Raw genomic sequence first — 23,634 nt, forward strand, 5'->3', positions numbered from 1 at the left:
CCACACAGCGGATGGAACAGCGAAAAGACTAGAATTTGTGCACTGTCCCACTCATGCCACAATACTTGAGCTTGCCTAGCAGAATTTCATGATTTACACAAACAAAAACCTTTGAGAGATCACAAAAAATCCCAATGGGTGGTGTTCGGTTATTCAGATCGTTCAAAATTTGACTGGTGAAAGCATATATGGCATTTTCTGTTGAAAAACCTTTCTGGAAACCAAACTGACATTTTGTTAGTACTTCATTTTTACAGATATGTGAAGCTACTCTTGAATACATTACTTTCTCAAAAATTTTGGATAAAGCTGTTAGAAGAGAGATTGGACGGTAATTGTTGACATCAGATCTATCCCCCTTTTTATGCATAGGTATAACAATAGCATATTTCCCTGATAGACTGAAATATGCTATTGTTATACCTTTGCATAAAAAGGGGTATAGATCTGATGTCAACAATTACCGTCCAATCTCCCTTCAAACAGCTTTATCCAAAATTTTTGAGAAAGTAATGTATTCAAGAGTAGCTTCACATATCTGTAAAAATGAAGTACTAACAAAATGTCAGTTTGGTTTCCAGAAAGGTTTTTCAACAGAAAATGCCATATATGCTTTCACCAGTCAAATTTTGAATGATCTGAATAACCGAACACCACCCATTGGGATTTTTTGTGATCTCTCAAAGGCTTTTGATTGTGTAAATCATGAAATTCTGCTAGACAAGCTCAAGTATTGTGGCATGAGTGGGACAGTGCACAAATGGTTTGTTCGTACCTAACTGGAAGAGTGCAGAAAGTTGAAATAAGTAGTTCTCGTAACATGCAAAGATCAGCACATTCCTCAAACTGGGGAACTATCAAGAATGGGGTTCCACAAGGGTCAGTCTTGGGTCCTTTGTTGTTCTTATTATATATTAATGACTTGCCATTCTATATTCATGAAGAGGCAAAGTTAGTTCTCTTTGCTGATGATACAAGTATAGTAATCACACCTGAGAAACAAGAATTAACTGATGAAATTGTCAATACTGTCTTTCAGAAAATTACTAAGTGGTTCCTTGTAAACGGACTCTCACTGAATTTTGATAAGACACAGTACATACAGTTCCGTACAGTGAATGGTATGACGCCATTAATAAATATAGACCTTAATCAGAAGCATATAGCTAAGGTAGAATATTCCAAATTTTTAGGTATGTCCATTGATGAGAGATTAAAATGGAAGAAACACATTGATGATCTGCTGAAACGTTTGAGTTCAGCTACTTATGCAATAAGGGTCATTGCAAATTTTGGTGATAAACATCTTAGTAAATTAGCTTACTACGCCTATTTTCACTCATTGCTTTCATATGGCATCATATTTCGGGGTAATTCATCACTGAGGAATAAAGTATTTATTGCACAAAAGCGTGTAATCAGAATAATAGCTGGAGTCCACCCAAGATCATCCTGCAGACATTTATTTAAGGATCTAGGGATATTCACAGTAGCTTCTCAGTATATATACTCTGTTATGAAATTTGTTATTAACAACCAAACCCAATTCAAAAGTATTAGCAGTGTGCATAACTACAATACTAGGAGAAAGGACGATCTTCACTATTCAAGATTAAATCTAACTTTGGCACAGAAAGGGGTGAATTATACTGGCACTAAAGTCTTTGGTCACTTACCAAATAATATCAAAAGTCTGACAGATAACCAACAAGTATTTAAGAAGAAATTAAAAGAATTTCTGAATGACAACTCCTTCTACTCCATAGAGGAATTTTTAGATATAAATTAAGAAAAAAAAATATAAAAAAATAAAAAAATAAAAATAAAAATAAAAAATAAAGAAAAAAAAACACAAAAAAATACAGTTGCTATATTAACTTAAGTATGTTGTTAAATTAACCTAATTATGTCATGTATTGGAAAATTCGACTCGTTCCACATCATTACGAAATATCGTATTCATGATCCATGGAACTAGTATTAATCTAATCTAATCTAATCTAATCTAATCTAATCTGCGGTCGGGTGGGGTCGATTCCCTATGGAGCCAGTATTTTTATTTGGTTGCATTGCAGGTAAACGGAAATAATGATCAATATATTGTATTTATTAATATCTTAACAAAAGACATGGAAAGGAAATCCAAAAGAAAATTTGGGATAACAAATAATTTCTTAGAAAGGATTTTATTGTACTTATAGCATCCATGAACACTCGGTATATATCATTTCAACAGCGGGCAGTAATTACAGCAAAAAAGAATTCGTATTCCGTTCGTTTTATTTTGACCTTCGAGCAGCCCATAGCTGCTGCACGTGAGCAATAGTTTCCCTGTTTTTACGATGAATATCACCGCAGATGGGTATATCACGTAACTAATGAGAAGGTATTGAATAGGATTGGGGAGAAGAGAAGTTTGTGGCACAACTTGACTAGAAGAAGGGATCGGTTGGTAGGACATGTTCTGAGGCATCAAGGGATCACAAATTTAGCATTGGAGGGCAGTGTGGAGGGTAAAAATCGTAGAGGGAGACCAAGAGATGAATACACTAAGCAGATTCAGAAGGATGTAGGTTGCAGTAGGTACTGGGAGATGAAGGAGCTTTCACAGGATAGAGTAGTATGGACAGCTACATCAAAGCAGTCTCTGGACTGAAGACCACAACAACCACACCAAAATAGCACACACATAAAAGGACGGTAACGCATGTATCAAACGCAGCAGTGTCCAAACAGTATTGGATCCGAAACTTCCTGGCAGATTAAAACTGTGTGCCCGACAGAGACTCGAACTCGACTCGAACCCGAACCCGACTTCGAGTCTCGGTCGGGCACACGGTTTTAATCTGCCAGGAAGTTTCATATTAGCGCACACTCCGCTGCAGAGTGAAAATCTCATTCTGGAGTATTGGATCTTTTGGCACAAAACTCGATTCGGCGTCGGATGTCCCATATTCAATTATTATTATCCCAGAGATCGGCCTACAGCTTCGTACGACGTTGTATGAAGCCGTTTTGAAGGCAGCATATCGTTTTTTCAGCTGGCCCTATGGAGGCATGATTAAAACACTATTCAGCGAAGTGGTGCTATAGCGCAAGACTGAAGACCACAACAACAACAACATCACCGCATCACGTGTAAATCATCAACTGTAATATAACGAAAGTATCTACTTTTATATACGAAGTTCTCGTTGCCGAGCGGTTCTAGGCGTTTCAGTCTGGAACCGCGCTGCTGCTACGGTCGCAGGTTCGAATCCTGCCTCGGGCATGGATGTTAGTGATGTCCTTAAGTTAGTTACGTTTAAGTAGTTCTCAGTCTAGGGGCCTGATGACCTCAGGTGTTGAGTCCCGTAGTTCTTAGAGATAAATGGACAGAATTAAATAACACAGCAGGCAATATCTCTAAACAATTACAAGTAGAGTTCAATAGATGGAGATCATGGAGACACAGACAGAGAGGACGGAGATCTTCAACTAATGTTAGCAGTACTGAGGAACTCGATGATCATATTACTGATAAAGATACAGACACAGATCTGGATAACTTAACTGATTCACACTTGTAACATTTTGCTGTAGAACTTTGTATAAAGTTACGTAACAAACTGTAATCAAATGTGGCAATGTGTAGTAGAATTAAATGCTAAATACCAATTACAGTAGAGTATGTTCAGATATAGAATAGGGTAGAAAACTGCTGGTGAGAGGGCCATTGCTCGATGATATAATTCCGAGCCCTGCCGCTCACACCAGCATCATAACACACACACACACACGCACACACACACACACACACACACACACACACACACACACACACAAAAGTTGTATTATTGTGACAAGATCGCATTAATCACTAGATGTTGGATATGGACACACAATATGAGAACTAATATTTAGTATGAGGCCAAGAGTGGTAAGGCTCGAGGAATGTTCCGAGGTTTTCCTCTCATGGCCTCGTCGGTGTAGGGATACTTAGTAAATATCACTTTTTTTGTATTTTTGAGTTAGTATACTTCAAACTGTGATAATAAATGATTATTTTGTATTATTAATTTTTAAAATTATAAGCATGTTTGTATTTCCTTTTTCTTTGCTAATTATTACATGCTGCTCAGTTGTCGACTAAAACTGCCTGATACTGTACTTAGTCCGCTTGACGGGGCGGGACACAGGGAACGGCACATCAGTAACTCAAGTTCGTATATGTATTAGATCAGTATGTGGAGCTTTGATGGGTCTATGTTCATTACTATGTGGATTTTCCCGTGTTCTTGATCTTGAGTTACTGATGTGACTGCCAAGAGACCAACTGCAGTATCACAGCCCGCTTTTTTATACAGGCAGCGGGCCTATTTGGCAAGCAGCAAGTGAAAAAAAAAGTTCTTAGAGCCATTTGAACCATTTGAAGTTCTCGTTCCCACTTACAATCCCTTCATGGAAATTTATTTGCAATACCAAATTTTCCTTTGCCTTTGCTTTTCACGCCTTTAATGAAAATATTAATAAATATAATATACCTAGCATTGCTTCCATTTATTTGCAATATACATACGTAAAAATTGAAAATAAAAGAAGTTTCCGCAGGACTCGACTCCGTAGACCTCGCATTACCGTTCTGAAATCTTTCCTCTGCGCCAGCCGCTGCTTAGTACCATAGTAACGTAATTGGCTCATGCTTTGTGTATGCCCGCTCAAATGACAATAATAGTAATAGTAATAATAATAATAATAATAATACCATGCACAGCACTTTCGTCGTTCCTTGTGTAGTGACTGCTCTCTCGTGCTGTCAGTTCATTTATCTGTTTCGAAGTCATTAATGAAGCAATTTCTGGTCTATTGCAGGAACTATGTGCAACTCGGATAACACAGTTTGACGAGAAATTTAGCTTTTGTTACATATGTGTCTTACTTGTACCACCGCAGATGCGTGGTACAAAGCACGACGTATGTGTGTAGTCGGTGAGCTATGTGAGGCACCTGTAATGCATCACTCATTAATTTTAGAATTTTAAACTTGGTAGCGCTTCAGCGACGGTGTTCGTAGAGACTTGACAGGACTGGAAAATAATAACCAACTAGTAGAAAAGTTAAAGGTTTATTAATCACATGGTTATAAATACAAATATAAATATGTGTTCTTCAGTAGGGAAATGGACTCATAGAACCACATACTGACAAAATCGGATGTTGGAGCTTTTCTACCTTCAATTATGTATTTTAACTGTTGATATTTGTGGTTGACATGCACATTCTACTAGATACGAGACTTCTGGCTCCAAAGTCCGTTTTTGTCCATACGTAATTCTACGAGTCCACTTTCCTTCTGAAGAAGACAAATTTATGTTTTCGAGATAGCATTGCTTGTCTTGTTCAGAGGTACGATGCAATGTTTCCTCGAACATGCATGCATGTCCGAAGGAACATTGCATCGTATCTCTGAACAACAGGCACTGCAGCGACTACGGCCATTATGAAATGTATTCGCAGTTGCAAATACGGACAGCCATCAGCTGTACAATGGAATGACGGCAACGAATATATGTGGCGAACTGAGACTCGAACCCGGATTTCCCGCTCGTTGCGAGCGGTAGAGCGGTGACCTTACCATTTTCCCCCCTAATTTTATTCGTTATTTTTCTCATTATCTGGCCTGGGCGGACGTCAAAGAACATCCCTTCAACTTCATCGTTGAATTTTTCACTCAGTTTTGTTTTTCTCAATGAGGACAGCCCGCCCTCTGACCGGAAGCGCTCAACTACCGCGCCGGCGCATTAGGCTGTCCCAACACAACTCGCGGAGAGAGGCAAACATCCATATGTCGTCAACAATTTGTCTTTCAACCTGCACTCGTCCATTCATTATGTATATTTTCGTACAGGGGACACATTTTAATTGGAAGTCCCTGCCCATTGTCGGCCTGTGTTGCTCAGAAGTACGATGTCATGTTCCTTCGCATATGCAAATAATGCGCCGACTACAGCAGTTACGAAACACTTGAAACGCATTCGTAGTTGCGAAAATGGACAACATGTAGCTCAGCGTTCGCTCAGAAGACTGTCTGGCCTCTGAAATAATAATTATAAAAAAAAGACTGGGTGAAGTATTCAGTGATCAACGTGAAGGGGTGTCCCGTGATGTTCTCCTAGACCAAATAACGAAAATCATAACGAACAAAATGAAGGGAGAAAAAGGGTAAAGCGAACTGTCGCGATAATCGGGAAATTCTGATTCGAATCCCGGTCGGGCACAAATTTTCACTATCGTTATTCCATGATACAGCTGAGGGTTGTCCGTGCTCGCAACTCCCAATATATTTCATGTTAATTTATATCTGTCGAATGTATGGTAAAGGGTCAACAAACCTTTAATTCTGCGTCTGGTTGGCTGTTATTTTCCAATCCTATCAAGTTTGACGCATTAATACTAATAATAATTTAGGGAAAGGGTAATTAGTAATAACTGCTATAAACAATTTTAGACGCTCACAAAATTGTAACAATATTTCTGATCCTTTTAAAAAAATTTAGTTTCATAACTGAAACAAAATCGTTCCCCTTCGGTTTTTATCACAATGTAAATTTCATTTTAACCATCAGTGGGTAATTACCCCAAGGTTTTGACCTGTAGTGTTAGACGGTAGCCCTCACGGAAGTTAAAACCTTGTGGGTTGTTATGGAGTGTCGTATTTTTTTCAAACAATCGACGTTTCGACCCCTCTGATCATCTTCAGGATATTGCGGTGTCCACGGTAAATTGAGAGGTCGAAAGGTCGATTGTTTCAAGAAATATGACGCGGCCTAACAGCCCAGAAGACTTTGACTCCAGTGACAACGGTCACAAAAGCCTGCAGAGTTAGATAATACCCCTTAAACTTTGCAAGGAACAGAGATGAATGCCGCGGACGCGGTGCTTTCTTTTTGCAGCGGCCAAGCCTGGCGACGTGTGCTACAGCGACGCGCACTGCCGCCTGTGGGACGCCAACTCGCACTGCCACTTCCTCATCCCCAAGCTGTTCGGTCGGTGCGGCTGCAACGCGCACATGCTGCCTCGCGGCAGCCTCTGCGTGCCGTCCCAGGAGGAAGACTTTCCGCCGCCGCCGCTGCTGCCCTCGCCGGCCGCTCCTGCCGACGCCACCACCACTCACCCGCCTGTCACCACCGCCGTCACCGAGACCACCACCACCACCACCACCACTGCCGCACCAACAACTACTGCCGCACCGACAAACAAGGCACCATTCACCCCTGACCATACCACCACTCCGAGCACCACAGTACAGACTACAGTGGAAAGTACTTCTGTGCATACTGTTACAGAAGGAGTTACCACGCCAAGCACCACGGCAGCAGCCTCCACGACTCAAAGCCCCGAGGCGACAAGTACCACTTCAGGCGCGGACGAAGCCTTGTCGAGCGGAACGCCGTCGTCAGAGTTCACCGAATCACTGGCAGTGTCTTTCAGCACCAGCGATGCTGCACCAGTGACCGATCGTGAGCCAGATGTCTCCATCAAATACCCCGTCCCCAGTTCCTATCCTACACCAGCTACGGAGGGTCCTTACAGGGATGTAACAGCCGAAATGGAAGCGGAAACCTCTCCGTTAATGGCTGATGCTACGTCTCCTCCAGTGTTCAGTACACCATCAGAACCTGAAGTTCTAACCTCTTCACCGTCCCCTGTTGAAGCCGCAGAAAACATTTTCGGAAGTTCTGAAGCGACAGTGGAGACATCATCGCCATCACAACCTGCAGATATTAGCGACATCGTTGCTTCTTCAACTATTCAATCATCTAGTCCTGAAGCATCGACCAGTAGTTCTCCCGAAGCCCTACCGACGACACCGAAACCTGAAACACACTTCGAAGAAAACGTCGAAATCTCTTCTCCGACCGTTACAGATTTTCCCGACAATCTGGCTTCAGATTCGGTTGAAACTTCCGCTTCCGTTCCGAGTCATCCACCTCCATTTAGCGTCGGTACAGAGCTGACGTTTGATGCCAATTACGCCACTTCGACGGATAACCAGCCGTCTTCCTCCATCGATGACACCTGGGTGTCATCATCCTCGGCCTATTCCGAGCTGGTGGTAACAACTGCACAGGATACGTCTTCCTCCGTCGATGACGGCTGGGTTTCATCTTCAGCTTCTTCCGACGCTCCTGTAACGACGACTCAGGGTGTAGATGCCGCCACGAATGACGTAGAAGTCGGGGCCTCCTCTACAGAACCGGCGACCCCGACGCAGGAGACTCCAGGTACCTCCAGCTCGGAACCGCTTCTACAGGATGACACTGAAGAAGAATCAGTCACTGAGAGAGTGGCGCCGTCAGAGCTCACCGACAACCAGTCGACACCGCAGGAAGCGTCAGTTGCCTCTGAAGCTGTACCACCTTCCGGCTCATCGTCTGCACCGCTATTTGTTACCGAAGTGACGTCAGCCGAAAAACCTTCTACAGAAGACGATTTGATGCTGGCTGCAACGAGTTTTGCGGCAGGTAAGTTAGCTCTAGCCAAAACATCGTATTGTATAAGTGGCGAGCCAGAGGCATAATTTCAGAAACCAGTACCTGTACATTAGAGGTATTGACCCTGGCTGTTGAGATACTTGTCCCGTTGTGACACAAGGCGGTGAATGGCTGTCTCATGAAATTCAGGCGCTGCGATGTTAACCAGTTCCACACGTACAGCCGGACGTCGTCGTCCACACGAGTGGAGGAAATTTTATGCTGACGTATCGCAAACCTTGACCACCCTTCGCCAAGCGATCAAATAAAAACGACCATGCAATCTCAACCGTGGGGTCATTCTGCTCCACGACGATGCAGAGCCTCATACGGCCAACACAGTCGTGGCACTCTTGCACAAATTCAAATGGGAGGTTCTCGGCCACCCTCCATACAATCCGCACTTCTCTCCCTGTGATTACGCCATTTTTTGTCCCCTTAAAAAGTCTCTGAGGGGCAAACGATTCACCTCGGACGACAACATCCAGCTATACGTGCGGAACTGGTTAACATTGCAGCCCAGGGAATTTTATGAGACAGCCATTCACCGCTTTGTGTCACAATGGAACAAGTGTCTCAACAGGCAAGGTCAATACTTCTAACATACAGATACTAGTTTCTGTAATTATGTCTCCGGCTCGTTTCTTTCTGACCGCCCCTTGTAGTACATGCCTTTTCTTTTATCCGCTAGAGGCATCTACATGGCTTCACTGTAGTTCCTTCTCCTTTATTTCGACCATAAGCGGATTGCAGGAAGAGCTACAGAGGGTCGAAGATTGGTGCAGGTACCCTTGACCCTAAAAGTTAATAACTAATTACCAAGTATTCGAAGTTGAGGACGATGACATGGAGCTCAAATGGATAAAATTCAAAATAATTATTCAGTACGCCTTAGAAAAGTATTTTCCGAGCAGCGTTTTAAGGGATGGAAAAGGACCACCGTGGTTTAATAGCTAGGGTACGCGCGCTGCTAGTGTGAACGACGTATTACTGCAGCCTGCTCGGACATCTCTGCTGAAATGCCAGCACGTGTGCTGCAGTCGTTACAAATCAGATTCAAAACGTGTACTGCCGCTGCTCATTTTGAACATAACTTATGGTAGTCAATTGTCTCGCTACTGGTCAGAATCCATAGAACTAGTGTATGCACATGTGTTGTTCTTTGGTGTGTGCTCCTACAGGTACTGTAAAAGTGTCGGTGTGGGAAATTTTCAAATTACGATATGTCATAAAAGACTCGCACTAGAATTCTGCAGAAAACACCACTGACATTCTAATTTACCCTGCTTTTAGTTTGTTATTGTCAATACGTATTGTTTCAATTTAAAAAGTGTGTTTTCACAAGAAATACACGTTGAGAGTATTATTAAAATCTGTTTATTGGCTAAAAGTACAAGTCTTTGACTACCAATCCGTTCTGTAGAAACCACAAATCAACAGCACTTTCCAGTCCTCACCAAATTTCTGCATCGTTTTTGTGTCTGATATTGGAAAATTCTTTTAAATATACGTTCAGTTACTGCCAGTAATCAGTTAATCATCCACTCACACAAACAAGACAAAAACATTACCTCAGGCAGTTATAGTGTCACAACTTCGTGATCGCTGAGGATGGCAACAATCTGGAACAGAGAACAGTCAGCCTAGAGTGTTCCGAATAGTGCCGACTTTTAACGATTTTTGGGTTTGGGTGGCTTCGAAGTGGTGGGAGGGGAGGGGAAGAGGGGGGTCAAGCTTACCGCGTCCTTACGATAGCTAGTCCATTGCTAGCTCACAACATATTAACTTACGTAAGCTACCCATTTGTAATAAAATCGGCACATATGTAGCTCTAGGTGTCGCCCAAAAATGTCAATATTGGCTCTTGAGCAAGGGAGATTGACGACCATTGGCTTAGGTGCTGCGCAAGAGTAGTCAGAGGACGGATGATTGAGTTGAGGCTAGACAAAGTGATGGTCCCCCTGATGCAGAAAGCTCTGGCATCCAAGTTAGCACAGAGTAGCAGTCCAAGGGCACGCCAACCAACGGTGCATTACACACTGATATGTCCTGGCAAAACTATACCATCTGGTGAGCAAGATGTATGAGATAGGCGAAATACTCTCAGACTTCAAGAAAAATATAATAATTCCAATCCCAAAGAAAGCAGGTGTTGACAGATGTGAAAATTACAGAACTATCAGTTTAATAAGTCACAGCTGCAAAATACTAACGCGAATTCTTTACAGACGAATGGAAAAACTGATAGAAGCCGACACGGGGAAGATCGGTTTGGATTCCGTAGAAATGTTGGAACACGTGAGGCAATGCTGACCCTACGACTTACCTTAGAAGAAAAATTAAGGAAAGCAAACCTACGTTTCTAGCATTTGTAGACTTAGAGAAAGCTTTTGACAATGTTGATTGGAATACTCTCTTTCAAATTCTAAAGGTGGCAGGGGTAAAATACAGGGAGCGAAAGGCTATTTACAATTTGTACAGAAAGCAGATGGCAGTTATAAGAGTTGAGGGGTATGAAAGGGAAGCAGTGGTTGGGAAGGGAGTGAGATAGGGTTGTAGCCTCTCCCCGATGTTATTCAATCTGTATATTGAGCAAGCAGTAAAGGAAACAAAAGAAAAGTTCGGAGTAGATATTGAAATCCATGGAGAAGAAATAAAAACTTTGAGGTTCGCCGATGACATTGTAATTCTGTCAGAGACAGCAAAGGACATGGAAGAGCAGTTGAACGGAATGGACAGTGTCTTGAAAGGAGGATATAAGATGAACATCAACAAAAGAAAAACGAGGATAACGGAATGTAGTCGAATTATGTCGGGTGATGCTGAGGGAATTAGATTAGGAAATGAGATACTTAAAGTATTAAAGGAGTTTTGCTACTTGGGGAGCAAAATAACTGATGATGGTCGAAGTAGAGAGGATATAAAATGTAGACTGGCAATGGCAAGGAGAGCGTTTCTGAAGAAGAAAAATTTGTTAACAACGAGTATAGATTTAAATGTCAGGAAGTCGTTTCTGAATGTATTTGTGTGGAGTGTAGCCATGTATGGAAGTGAAAGGTGGACGATAAATAGTTTAGACAAGAAGAGAATAGAAGCTTTCGAAATGTGGTGCTACAGAAGAATGCTGAAGATTAGATGGGTAGATCATATAACTAATGAGGAGATATTGAATAGAATTGGGGAGAAGAGGAGTTTGTGGCACAACTTGACTAGAAGAAGGGATCGGTTGGTAGGACATGTTCTGAGGCATCAAGGGATCACCAATTTAGTATTGGAGGGCAGCGTGGAGGGTAAAAATCGTAGAGGGAGACCAAGAGATGAATACACTAAGCAGATTTAGAAGGATGTAGGCTGCAGTAGGTACTGGGGGATGAAGAAGCTTGCACAGGATAGAGTAGCATGGAGAGCTGCATCAAACCAGTCTCAGGAGTGAAGACCACAACAACAACATGTCTTGGACAGGCAGAATGACAATCCGCGTCGGTACTTCTGCTTAGAAACATTTCCTTTGTTATTTCTTTGTGTGACACAGTTTTTGGAAAGTTTGTATCATGCCACTGACTTGACGTGACGTGACTGTTGCTGTGTGGTGCCGGCAGGGATGCGGCCCATGGTGGCGGTGTCGCTGGGGCTGCCCTGCGTGTCTGACCTGCAGTGCCGCGCCGCCGACCCCAACTCCCGCTGCGTGGGCGGCGTGTGCGACTGCGCCCGCAGGCCCAACGGCACCGGCTCCTGCTGGGCCGGCAACCGCGGCTGCCACCCCGGCACCTTCCAGGTATGCAAACACTGTGCCACAGCTCATCGTCTCACAATATCATTAAGGGGGGTAGGACGTCAAACGGGCCGACTTGGACCACGAGAGGCATCACAGAACATTTTAATAAGCAGAGTCTATACTTTTACAAATAAATTCAAAAAACTTTGTCAGCATCACCAGGAAGGATTCATGATTCACAGTCATTGCAGTGGAAGTTCGAAAACGTAGCAAAATAAATTTTTTTACGTGTCAAATTTCATCATCTTTTTCACTTACTAATAGCAGCATTTGTTGCTATAGGTACACTTTTCTTCATACGTTAGAGAGATTCTTCGATGAATTTTGCACAGCATACATGCCATACTTACAGGTGTACGAAACTCTAGAATTTATTTAATTTATGAAAAAAACTAATATTTTAAACTTCTTGTTTAGAAAAGAACACAAATTTTGTAGTTAATTACCTCAATCTTTACCACAGTTTTTAATAGATTTTGAAAATTCTAGAGTTTCATACACCTTTAAGTGTGGTTTGTATGCTGTGCAAAATTCATCGAAGAATCTCTCTTATTTATGAAGAAAAGTGTACCTACAGCAACAAATGCAGCCATTAGTAAGTAAAAAAAATGAAGAAATTTCACAAGTAAAAAAATTATTTCGTTATGTTTTCGAACTTCTACTGCTATGAGTGTGAATTCTGAATCCTTCCTGGTCATGCTGACAAAGTTTTATGAATTTATTTGCAAAAGTATAGACAGTGGAAATTGAAATGTCCTGTGGTGCCTCTGCTGCTCCGAGTCGGCCCGTTTGACGTCCTACCCCCCTTAAGGGGCCTGCACACTGGTCCTATAATTTTAAAAACGTAAGTTCAGACAGTTTTAAACATACAAATATTAATTATCAATATATAAAATATGCAGCCAACCGGTTGCATAAGTTTAATGTAAAAACCTTGACCAGATTTCGATACCATTAAGGGTGTCTTCTTCAGAAGGATTTCACAAAAACTACATGACGTTGAAATTCTAAACATACATAATGAGCCAAGGAGGTCAAGTCAAACAGCAGAAAATGTGAAATAAAGTCCGCCGTGGACACACTAAAAACTGTTACAGTAGATATAGATCGTTAAAACAGCAGACATTAGACAGTCTAATGTCTGTTCTTTTAACAAGCTGTACCTGTTACAAGAATTCCATGGGGTACTTTCTTTTACATATTTTCTGCTGTTTCGCTTGACGTCCTTAGCCCATCATGTATGTTGAGAATTTTCTGAAATTCTGAAGAAGACACTGTTAGTGATATCGAAACCTGGTCAAGTTTTTTACGTTAAACTTACGGAACCATTTGGCTACATACTTCATATATTGAAAATTTATGTACTGTTGTTTCTGTCAGCCTTGTTTAAGATTGTGAAATATTAATTAAACAGGCGGTTCCAAGCTTACGGAGTAGGAGAGGTGCTGAGACAATAATTGTTTAACTACTATTTTAAAAGAATTTATTCATTGTACGAAATACCAGAGACTTGTGATTTTACAATTTCAACTTGCTGGAATCTCTTGTACTTTAAGCAACGCGTTCGTCCTTTCACTACCAAACCAACACAATTTAGATCTAAATTAAGTAAACTTTACACTGAAACAAATTTCCAAAACTTTTAGTAAAATTTACAACTAGTAAAAACCGCCAAACATTCAAAACTTCCAATTTTCAATGGGTAAAATTTTACAACAGATTAAAAAAAATAAGACGTCCAAAACTTCCATTTTTCAGAGGTTTCATTAATTTTAAACACCCTTAGGTAAAACTTTACAATAAATTATAAAACCGAAATATTCAAAATTTATAAAAAAATAAATATTTGAAAAATAAGCAGTGAAATGGTAAGTAGGATAACTCCCTGCACAGCAAGCGGAAATCAGGCGCCTTGTCTCCAAAAGAGACCCGTTTGCGTGACGGCATTAAATTCAGATTGGATGCCTGTCTCGTATCACTTGTACATGCCACCTCAATGGCTTCTTATTTGGCTTTACATCAATTTAAGTAGCACATTTCCCACACACATTAATAGCTCCTGCAACTCAAAAGCTCCTGCAACACAACAAAATCGACTAGGAAATTTGACTATCAAAATCACTTGACGCACGGCACTCTTTAAATTTGAGGAAAGTTCGTTCTGTCGCTTTACTTTGCGGAAACTTCAACTAAATATGTGTGTGGTTACCAGGATGGCGACCTCACGCGGTGTATTTAGAGCAGGCTAATGTTTATAAATAAAGTTTCGCTTCGACCTTCATTGTTAGTGCTGCAATACCATTGCCATGTACATCAGCCACACGACGACCCAAGGCTGACTACGTTCCACATAGTATCGGCAGTAACTTGTTCCGTAAGTTAGATCTGGAGCGGCGCCTTCAGTAGGAAATAAACAGGAAATGCATTCGCCGAAAGCGCAATCCACATTGGAACTAAGCCAAGCTAGCACGCGCCGAGCCGTACACGAAACACTGTTTCCTCCGTTCCATCCTGCATAACCAAATATAAACACATACGACTGCCAGTCCACACAGGACAGCATCCACAGTCCTCGACGTACAGCTAGTTGCGCTGTGACGTCACTTCTTCTCTCAGCAAGGAAACAGTCGCTCTCCAGTCTCACTTTTCCCTCAAAACCACGCTTCTCGGCCTTTTAGAATTAGCCGCAGTAGTTCCTCAACCAATCAGAGCTTCAATTTAGAGCGAGATATCGAGCCAAGATAACCACTGAAGGAAGATCGACTACGCCATCACTCACAAACGTTCAATATTTGTTGACAATACTGATTCGTCAGTCCTTCAGTATACTGAAGCGACCCTCACACAATCAATACTACTGTCAGCATTGTCATTTAGCAACACGATTTTGGAAGGTTGTTGTCAGGCGCTGTTACTGTGTTTTCTCACTTTCTATCAGTCCTCTTTCCTGGCCAGTTTTCTTTAACTCAGTCTATTCTGACACATTTCCATTACGGTTTGCTTCAAATTTTGGTCCTATCTTTATCAGCTCCCTTGCTCCATATGAAATCACTTGATTTCCTCATACTTGTAACTCCTTTTTCAATTATCGACATAACAAACAACTGCCTCGACGAATGACAGGTTTCTGGAAATCAGCCAGGTGGGGAGCTGGCCACGTAAACGTGATTTCAACGATATCGAGTCGACTTTACCAACCACGATGGTTAAGTGCTTGAAGACACTGGCCTTGCTTTTCTTTTACGTAGAATAAACATTTATTAATGACTTTCCAGATTATTGTACATATTAATATTACAATAAAAAAAATTACATTTAGAAGTATAGCACTGAAGTTTTGCCTTGGGCTCTGTCTGCGATTTCTTCCATCACATGCATGGAAGCTCGGCGCTTCGGAACACTTCAGTCTCTTTTGACAATTGTTGGCTTCCTTTTCCTTCCCCTAGTTATCATGCTGTAATAATTATGTTGAGCATGTTCCCAATGGTTTTGCGTAGTTCCGGTAGAATTTTATTGTTTGATTCTCTGTACGAGTCATAATCGTTGAAAACGGCTGTCAGTTGCCAATTAAATAAGTAGCCATTTTCCCAAGCATCTGGGTTGTGGGTACCGCAGCATTTACTATTCATTATTTCAGATATTCCAGTGACTCTGTTGTTCGGAAGTGCGACGCAATGTTCCTTCATTTGGGTCTGGCAGTGAAGCGTGTTTGAATAGCACGGTAGCTCAGTGTGTTCGCTCGCCCTCTGTAATAAAAACCACTGAGTCAAAGAATCAACGACCAACTTGAACGGATGTCTTGTGACATCCGCCCAGACCACATCGAACAAAATGGAAGAAAAAGTAAGCTGGCCGCTAGCGAGGACTGGGAAATCCGGTTTCTAGTCACTGCCCGGCAAAAAGTTTCATTGTCATTCCGCTGTGCAGCTGAAGCTTGTCCGTATTCGCAGTTGCGAACAAATTTCCCTTATCATTTCCATTATGTCGATGCGTTTTGGGATAGTGCGATCTGTGGTCGCAAGTCTCCTTGGGTTTGAGCCGGGAGATCAGATTCGATTCCGCATGTGAACCTGTGATTTAACACATCTATGAGAGCACATATTTCTCTTGCGAAACTTGTGCTGAGGTGCATGTTGTATAATTTTTCGTTAGTTGCTATGGTTTCGTTGACGACCACGTGCCACATGTCTTCAGCATTAGGTGATAGACTTTGCTGTGTACATTTCGCCAGATGATACTTTTCTGTGTACATTTCTCCAGATGATAGTCCACTTTGCCTAAGGGTAGATTTTATTTAAGTGATTTTGTTTGCCATTGCTCGTTAAAGAAGTTATAAATCATTTCATTAATTAAGAAATACTGTAGATTTTCGTTCTTGTGTACGTACCTGAATTCGAAAAAGAACTGACGTAAAATATTTAAAGCTCTTAGTATTGCTATTATGTCGATAAGCTGCTCCATGCTTACTGGCTCCCATCTGTTGATTAAGGTCTTAATAATACTGCGGTTCCTGTTTCACGTAGTTTTGCGCGTGTGACTGATCAGGAGAGTTTGTATTTTTGCCTTACGTTCGTGAGGTGTAGGTCACCGTTTCTGGTTGGCAGTGTTAAGATGTCGTAACACACGTTAAAAGTATTTCCCCTCTCCATTAACAAGCATGGCGCCCGTTGGATGCTATCTAGTATGGGAACAGGCACTAGAAGTATCTGCGCTATGTAACTCAGTTTATTTATTGCCAAGCTTTTGAATTTTGCTCTTTCTATGATAAGTTCAGGTGCCTGTCATATTAATGTGGAACGTTTCACGATTTTGAGTGTCACCCTTGCGCAGCAGCCTTGTTAATCTTCTCTTATCGTTCCAATTTTTCCTACAGTAGAACCTCGCTGATCCGCCCTCAATGGGACCGGAAGCATGGACAGGACTCAAAATAGATCAGATTATCAGAGGAAGACTTTTATTTACTCATAGCGTCACAATACCACCAAACAATACAATAGAGTACATCACAACTTTAATTTTCAACTGGAAATACTGTCTGACATATTGTTCCACATTAAAAAATTCCATGTTCAAGCCTTAAATAAACGAAAAGAAAACGTCGAAACAGTAAAAAATCATACGCGAGAGTGGAATGTACGGTAGTGCCTGCACTGCAAAATAGGTGGGTCGTACGGTACAATATGATCACAAACACTGGCGTTTTGTGACTGTCATTATCGTTACTACAGAGTGCAATAGTTAGTCTATCTTTGGTAATTTTTATACCTGTTACAGACTCATTTCGTGAAGCAAGATTTCTTGTAGAAAGATTTCACCTCGATCCTCGTCAAAACAGGGGCCAACATTCGAATATTGGTGTTTGTAGATTTCTGCTTGTTATAACGATCCCTTCAACGATCAACTGCCGAATCAGCAGTATTTGAATGTTGGCCCCTGTTTTGACAGGAACCAAGATGAAGTCTTTCTACACGTCGACCAGGAGCCTGAAGATAATGTAGTAAATCCCCGAAAATGGTAGCCAAATAAAGTAAGTTTGGAAAGTAGATGGCTGAAAAGTGTTTAATTTGACAACCTGTATCGAGCAGCCGAGTCCCGCAACCATCTCTGAAAAGATGGACATACAGAGACATAGATTTTAGGGTTTCCGAGGTTTCCTTAAATGGCTTAAGGCAATAACCGGTACGATTTGTTTGAAAAACAAACGGCCGATTTCTTTCGCCCTGTTTCCGCAGTCCGACACTGTCCTCCGTTTCTCATAACTGCATAGTTGCTAGGCAGTTAAGTCCTAAGAGCTTCGACGCTTCGAGGAGTGAAAATTTACACATCGCCGCAGGAGCAAGACAATAAGACATCTTAATCATCCCTCCATTTTTGATTTTTACAATAGCTTGCCAAACCACAACACGGACCAATGTCGGACTTTTTCAAGAATCCTTTGATTCAGCTTCGAACCAACCTATAAAGCCACTGGGTTTAACTGTATTAAAAGGACGTGTGGGACGACTGGGGCAGGCGAGTTCAGAGGTCGGTGACCGCCGACAGCCAACAAGAGCGCCTCCGTATCAGGCGGAGCATCGTTACGGTCGTTAACAGACCACGTCTCCTGCTGCTGTAGTATAAAGGTCACGTCTCGAGCATTCCCGTCTCAGGTGGATGAGCCGGCTTAATTATGAGACTGCTAACCCTGCCCCCCTCGTTGGGGGCGGTCCGTTACGCCTCAGGTCTGCCGTCGTGTGCAGCTGTCTGACGGAATGAAGTTTCCACTCTATCACTTGGGAAAACACCTCGTTCTAGTAAACTATAGCGTGGTGTAGTCTCGCGGGCCTAATTAGTGACTCGCTTTAAACTGCATTTCCTGTGGGACTTGCCTGTATTTTACTTCTGACTAAAATTACCTCCTTCCACCTCTCCGCTAGATAGGAACAGGATGCAATCCCCATTGAAACCAAGGGACTGTCCTTTATTAGAGAACTGGAATGGGGTCCAGCCAGCTTGCGATTACGACGCAGGAAGTAATTAAAGAAGAGACGGTAACATTCCTCTTCAAAACTAACATTCACGATTGAGAAAACCTTAATGCAGAGACTGAAGCAACGATCGGCTGTCGTGACAGTGTGATAATATGACGATAGCGCCAAGGAGTTGGATAGGCCAAGCTCGGATGAATCGGGACAGTGGATGCATAGGGACAGTTTTAGAATATTCGTTCCCCAGCAGAAATGAACTGGGTACAGAAGATTGCTGCCATCTCTAGATTACTAATATCTTCTACATTTTATGTACACTATGTGATCAAAAGTATCCGGACACACCCAAAACCATACGTTTTTCATATTAGGTGCATCGTGCTACCACCTTCTGCAGGTACTCCATATCAACGACCTCAGTAGACATTAGACGTCGTGACAAAGTAGAATGGGCCGCTCCGCGGAACTCACAGACTTCGAACGTGGTCAGGTGATTGGGTGTCACTTGTGTCATACGCCTGTACACGAGATTTCCACACCCCTAAACATCCCTAGGTCCACTTTTTCCAATGCGATAGTGAAGTGTAAACGTGAAGGGACACGTACAGAACAAAAGCGTACATGCCGTCCTTGTCTGTTGACTGACAGAGACCGCCGACAGTTGAAGAGGGTCACAATGTGTAATAGTCAGACATCTGTCAAGACCATCACACAGTAATTCCAAACTGCATTAGGATCCACTGCACGTACTATGACAGTTAGGTGGGAGGTGAGAAAACTTGGATTTCATGGTCGAGCGGCTCGTCATAAGCCACGTATCACGCCGGTAAATGCCAAACGACCCTCGCTTGGTGTAAGGAACGTAAACATTAGACGATTGAACAGTGGAAAAACATTGTGTGGAGTGACGAATCACTGTACACAATGTGGTGATCCGACGGCAGGGTGTGGGTATGGCGAAATCCCGGTGGATGTCATCTGCCAGCGTGTATAGTGCCAACAGTAAAATTCGGAGGTGGTGGTGTTATAGTGTGGTCGTGTTTTTCATGGAGGGGGCTTGCACCCCTTGTTGTTTTGCGTGGCACTGTCACAGCACAGGCCTACTAAACACCTTCTCGCTTCCCATTGTTTGAAGAGCAATTAGGGAATGGTGTTTGCATCTTTCAATTCGATCGAGCACCTGTTCATAATGCACGGCCTGTGGCGGAGTGGTTACACGACAATGACGTCCCTTTAATGGACTGGCCTGCATAGAGTCCTGACCTGATTCCTATAGAACACCTTTGGGATGTTTTGGAACTCCGAGTTTGTGCCAGGCCTCACCGACTGTCATCGATACCTCTCCTCAGTACAGCACTCCATGAAGAATGAGTTGCCATTCCCCAAGAAACCTTCCAGCACCTGATTGATCGTATGCTTGCGAGAGCGAAAGCTGTCATCAAAGTTAAGAATGGGCCAACACGATATTGAATTCAAGCATTACCGATGGAGGGCGCCACTAACTTATAAGTCATTTTCAGCCAGGTGTCCGGATACTTTTGATCACATAGTGTATCAGAAAACTGCCTAATAAAGTGCCAGTGTAGTTTCGTGTCCTGAATTTCTCATAGCAGATACTAGTTACTTATGGTAAGACGAACAGGAGCTTTTGATTTCTAATATTTTGTTTCTTTAAACTTGGTTAGTTAGTTAACCGTTACTCTGATTATGTATTCTTTTGTGGTAGATTTTAGATCGGGGATATGAAATGAGTTTATGGTGCTTCTTATGTTCATGGAAAATGATTTCAGTGTTACTAACCTCTGTAGATTAAACATACTACATTAAGGCTGAATATGGATATCTCGCAAATGTGTAATGGTAAAGGTGGTGGGACGGACGATGATATGCGGAAAGCTATTACTGCAATCCGTCAAGGGAGGAGCATACGTCATGCCTCGTAAGTTATTTGGGGTGTCTCGTTCACGTCTACCACAAAGTAGTAATGATGATCAGCTGAAGAAGGATGGAAATCTGAGGTTATCGTTGAATAAGAAAAGTATTTAGCAGAACAGATGCTCAAGTTCTCGGCATGTGGGTTCGGATTGAATTCTGACGTTTTAAGAAAAGGTGTTTTTTTCGTCGCAGAGCAAAATGAGATCGAATATAAGTTTCCTAAACAACATCAAGTAGTAGGAAGTGACTGGCTTATTGCTTTTCGTAAGCGCAATCCAGAAACAGAATTCAGGTAGGCTGAAGGTCTCTCTTCATATCGTTTGAAAGGCTTTAGTAAGCATGACTTTCATCATTTCTTTATTGGGTGAAACCATGGAAAATGTCCTAAGACACTCAATATACCTCCTAAATAAATACGTAATTTATGCGACAGCGAAAAGGAGAAGAAATGTTCTTGTAAAATTATTCCAATTCATCTCAGTGACTGTCCCGATTCTTCCTCACTGACAAAGGTAAATAGGGACATATGATACCTAATTGCTATCTTCAATACCTTCAGTATGTATCTGTTTACAAAAGCAATATGCCCTGTAAAACGTTCCTTAAATATTATGTTAAAGACTGAACTAGAAACGTTACACTTTCTACTAATAATAAAACTAGCATTATAAATTTTCAGATTTTTGCACCAATTCGCCCGAGATTACGCTACACCACATATTAACTTAATGACCCACGGACGTAGGAGAGCGAAGTGAAATTTTCTAGGTTTGGCGCTGAGGTGGCGTTGGCATCAATGAAATTTCGTTTTTATCATGTTGGTATAAGTTGCACAGTAATGCAGGGTATCCGTATTTCTAGGGCTGGTCAAAAACTGAAATGTCCGAGAACAAATATCTGTTGAGGTAACTCGTACGAGGCGGCTTCAAAAGTAAGTTACACACTATTATGGCAGACCAAGTACCATTTATTGAAGCCCGCATGACACTACTCTTCAGTATAGTCACCAAGACTGTATAAGCAGCGGTAGGAGCTTTCTACCAACTGTTCAGTTCCTCGCTGGCCGCGGTGACCGTGCGGTTCTAGGCGCAGCAGCCCGGAACCGCGGGACTGCTACGGTCGCAGGTTCGAGTCCTTCCTCGGGCATGGATGTGTGTGATGTCCCTAGGTTAGTTAGGTTTAAGTAGTTCTAAGTTCTAGGGGACTGATGACCTAAGATATTAAGTCCCATAGTGCTCGGAGCCATTTGAATTGTTCAGTTCCTCGACGACAGAATTTCGTTCCTCGGTCACGGAGCCATATGAAAACCGCAGTATGAACCTTCTGGTGGTCAGAAAATCTGCATTTTCTGCGAATCAGTTTCTCGACTGCCTGGACATTGTCGTCTGTGCTCGATGTCGATGGCCTTCCTTTCCGATCAGCATGACCCACGTCTGTGCAGACTCGTCCACATTGTTGGCTCTTCACCTCGGCTGAATGCAACATTGCACTTAGTCCCTATACCGTTAGAATTTCACCACGAATCTCTTTACAGTTTAAGGGTTTTGCTTGCAAGAGCTGTACTGTTCAGCGTACCCAAATACGGATTATGTTTCCAGTTGCCACGCCATTTCACTCCCACACTGTGATGCACATGGTAACAGTACCGCAGCACACCTGAGTCTGAAGGGAACCGAACCCCCGTATTCTCTTCTGACAATGTGCTAGTCTTATTTCGCAATGGTCTTCACGAGGCTATGATTCGTCAACATGAAATAAACGGAAAAGTAAAATGATGCACAATTTATAAAATAATGTAGAAACAGCTCTTGGTCAAAGGTTTCGTTACAATAGCAGTAGGTCGAAGCTGGTGGACTTCAGCGAAGCAGAAATGTGTATCTTCTCCTGACACCTTTAGGACATGGATTCTTCTCATGATTCACCTCGTATAGGGTAAAACAATTACTGACGAATAAAAGTCTGGATGACTGGACAGAATGCCAGAATACATCTAGAGTGCTAAACTACTAAAGCATAACACGTTAGGGCGGTTCACGTTTTCACAACGACTCCTTGGCAATGGAAAATTAGGAAGTGTGAGGTATTTTTTGTTGAAACATCTATCCTGTTTATCAGATTGGTGCTCTTAAATTTGTAGTTATTTCCTAATCTAAAACAATTCAGCTGTGGAAGCGACTAACACCGAAAACCTTGCAAGAAGTGTATTGACTTGAAAGTGGAGTATGTCGAAACGCTAGTGCATTTTGCATTTTGGGTATTAAAATCAGGCCGAGTCCATTTCACTTTGCCTTCGTACAAACAATCGTAACTAGTGGGGAATATCACGGTTCGATATCACTCCAGCACCTCTATTGATTTTACATTATTTTCACATCATCCACGGGTATTTCTGTACATTAGCGCCAAATGACAACAGAATATGGCAACATTCGCAGGAAGCTAAGTGAACACTGTTATTACTAGAAAGAACTGCTGTAGCAACTCCAGAACAAGCCTTTACGGCTACTGTCTACCAGTGACTTAATGTGTTCGTATAGCGCTGCTGTTCTTAGTACCATACTATCAATCTCTTAAACAGGTTGTTACCGCTCAGGTTCTTTCCCCTGACACATTTATAAGCAGATTGCTGCCCGAAGTTTTGTTTCTGCGTGGCCATTCAATAATGTCTTCGTTAACTGCAGACTCCCACTTTCATTTAACTTCACACAGTTGTTCCTTTTCCCGTTTTTCTTTCCACATGAGAAAATTTTCTTTAAATTGCGCAACACTTCCCCTGTGAGCTCCGTGTTCGCACGCGCTGAAAGCAGAAAAAGAAAGTCATCTCTAATGAACCCACGAAATTATCCAGTGCTTTGTTTTCCCACAGTCGCTTCCGTTTTGCGATCTCTCTAATGAACTGCGTTCCGCATTACGTGCCGATGGGTACAAGTGCACAACAATGAGT

General features: G+C 42.2%; 1 protein-coding gene and 1 non-coding gene across 2 annotated transcripts in view; one reads left to right on the forward strand and one right to left on the reverse strand.

The window, feature by feature from the left end:
- The window catches only part of LOC124617943 (mucin-6), a 441,809-nt gene that overhangs the window by 274,401 nt on the left and 143,774 nt on the right, over positions 1-23,634 (forward strand). The window contains exons 4-5 of the mRNA XM_047145304.1: positions 6,933-8,504; positions 12,113-12,288. Coding sequence (XP_047001260.1) covers positions 6,933-8,504; positions 12,113-12,288 — 1,748 coding nt within the window. The remainder of the gene's footprint in view (positions 1-6,932; positions 8,505-12,112; positions 12,289-23,634) is intronic.
- Positions 17,074-17,180, reverse strand: LOC124554954. The gene has a single exon (XR_006968498.1). It is a non-coding gene; the product is annotated as a U6 spliceosomal RNA (small nuclear RNA).

Source organism: Schistocerca americana, chromosome 1 (genome assembly GCF_021461395.2).
Source record: "Schistocerca americana isolate TAMUIC-IGC-003095 chromosome 1, iqSchAmer2.1, whole genome shotgun sequence".
NCBI lineage: Eukaryota > Metazoa > Arthropoda > Insecta > Orthoptera > Acrididae > Schistocerca > Schistocerca americana.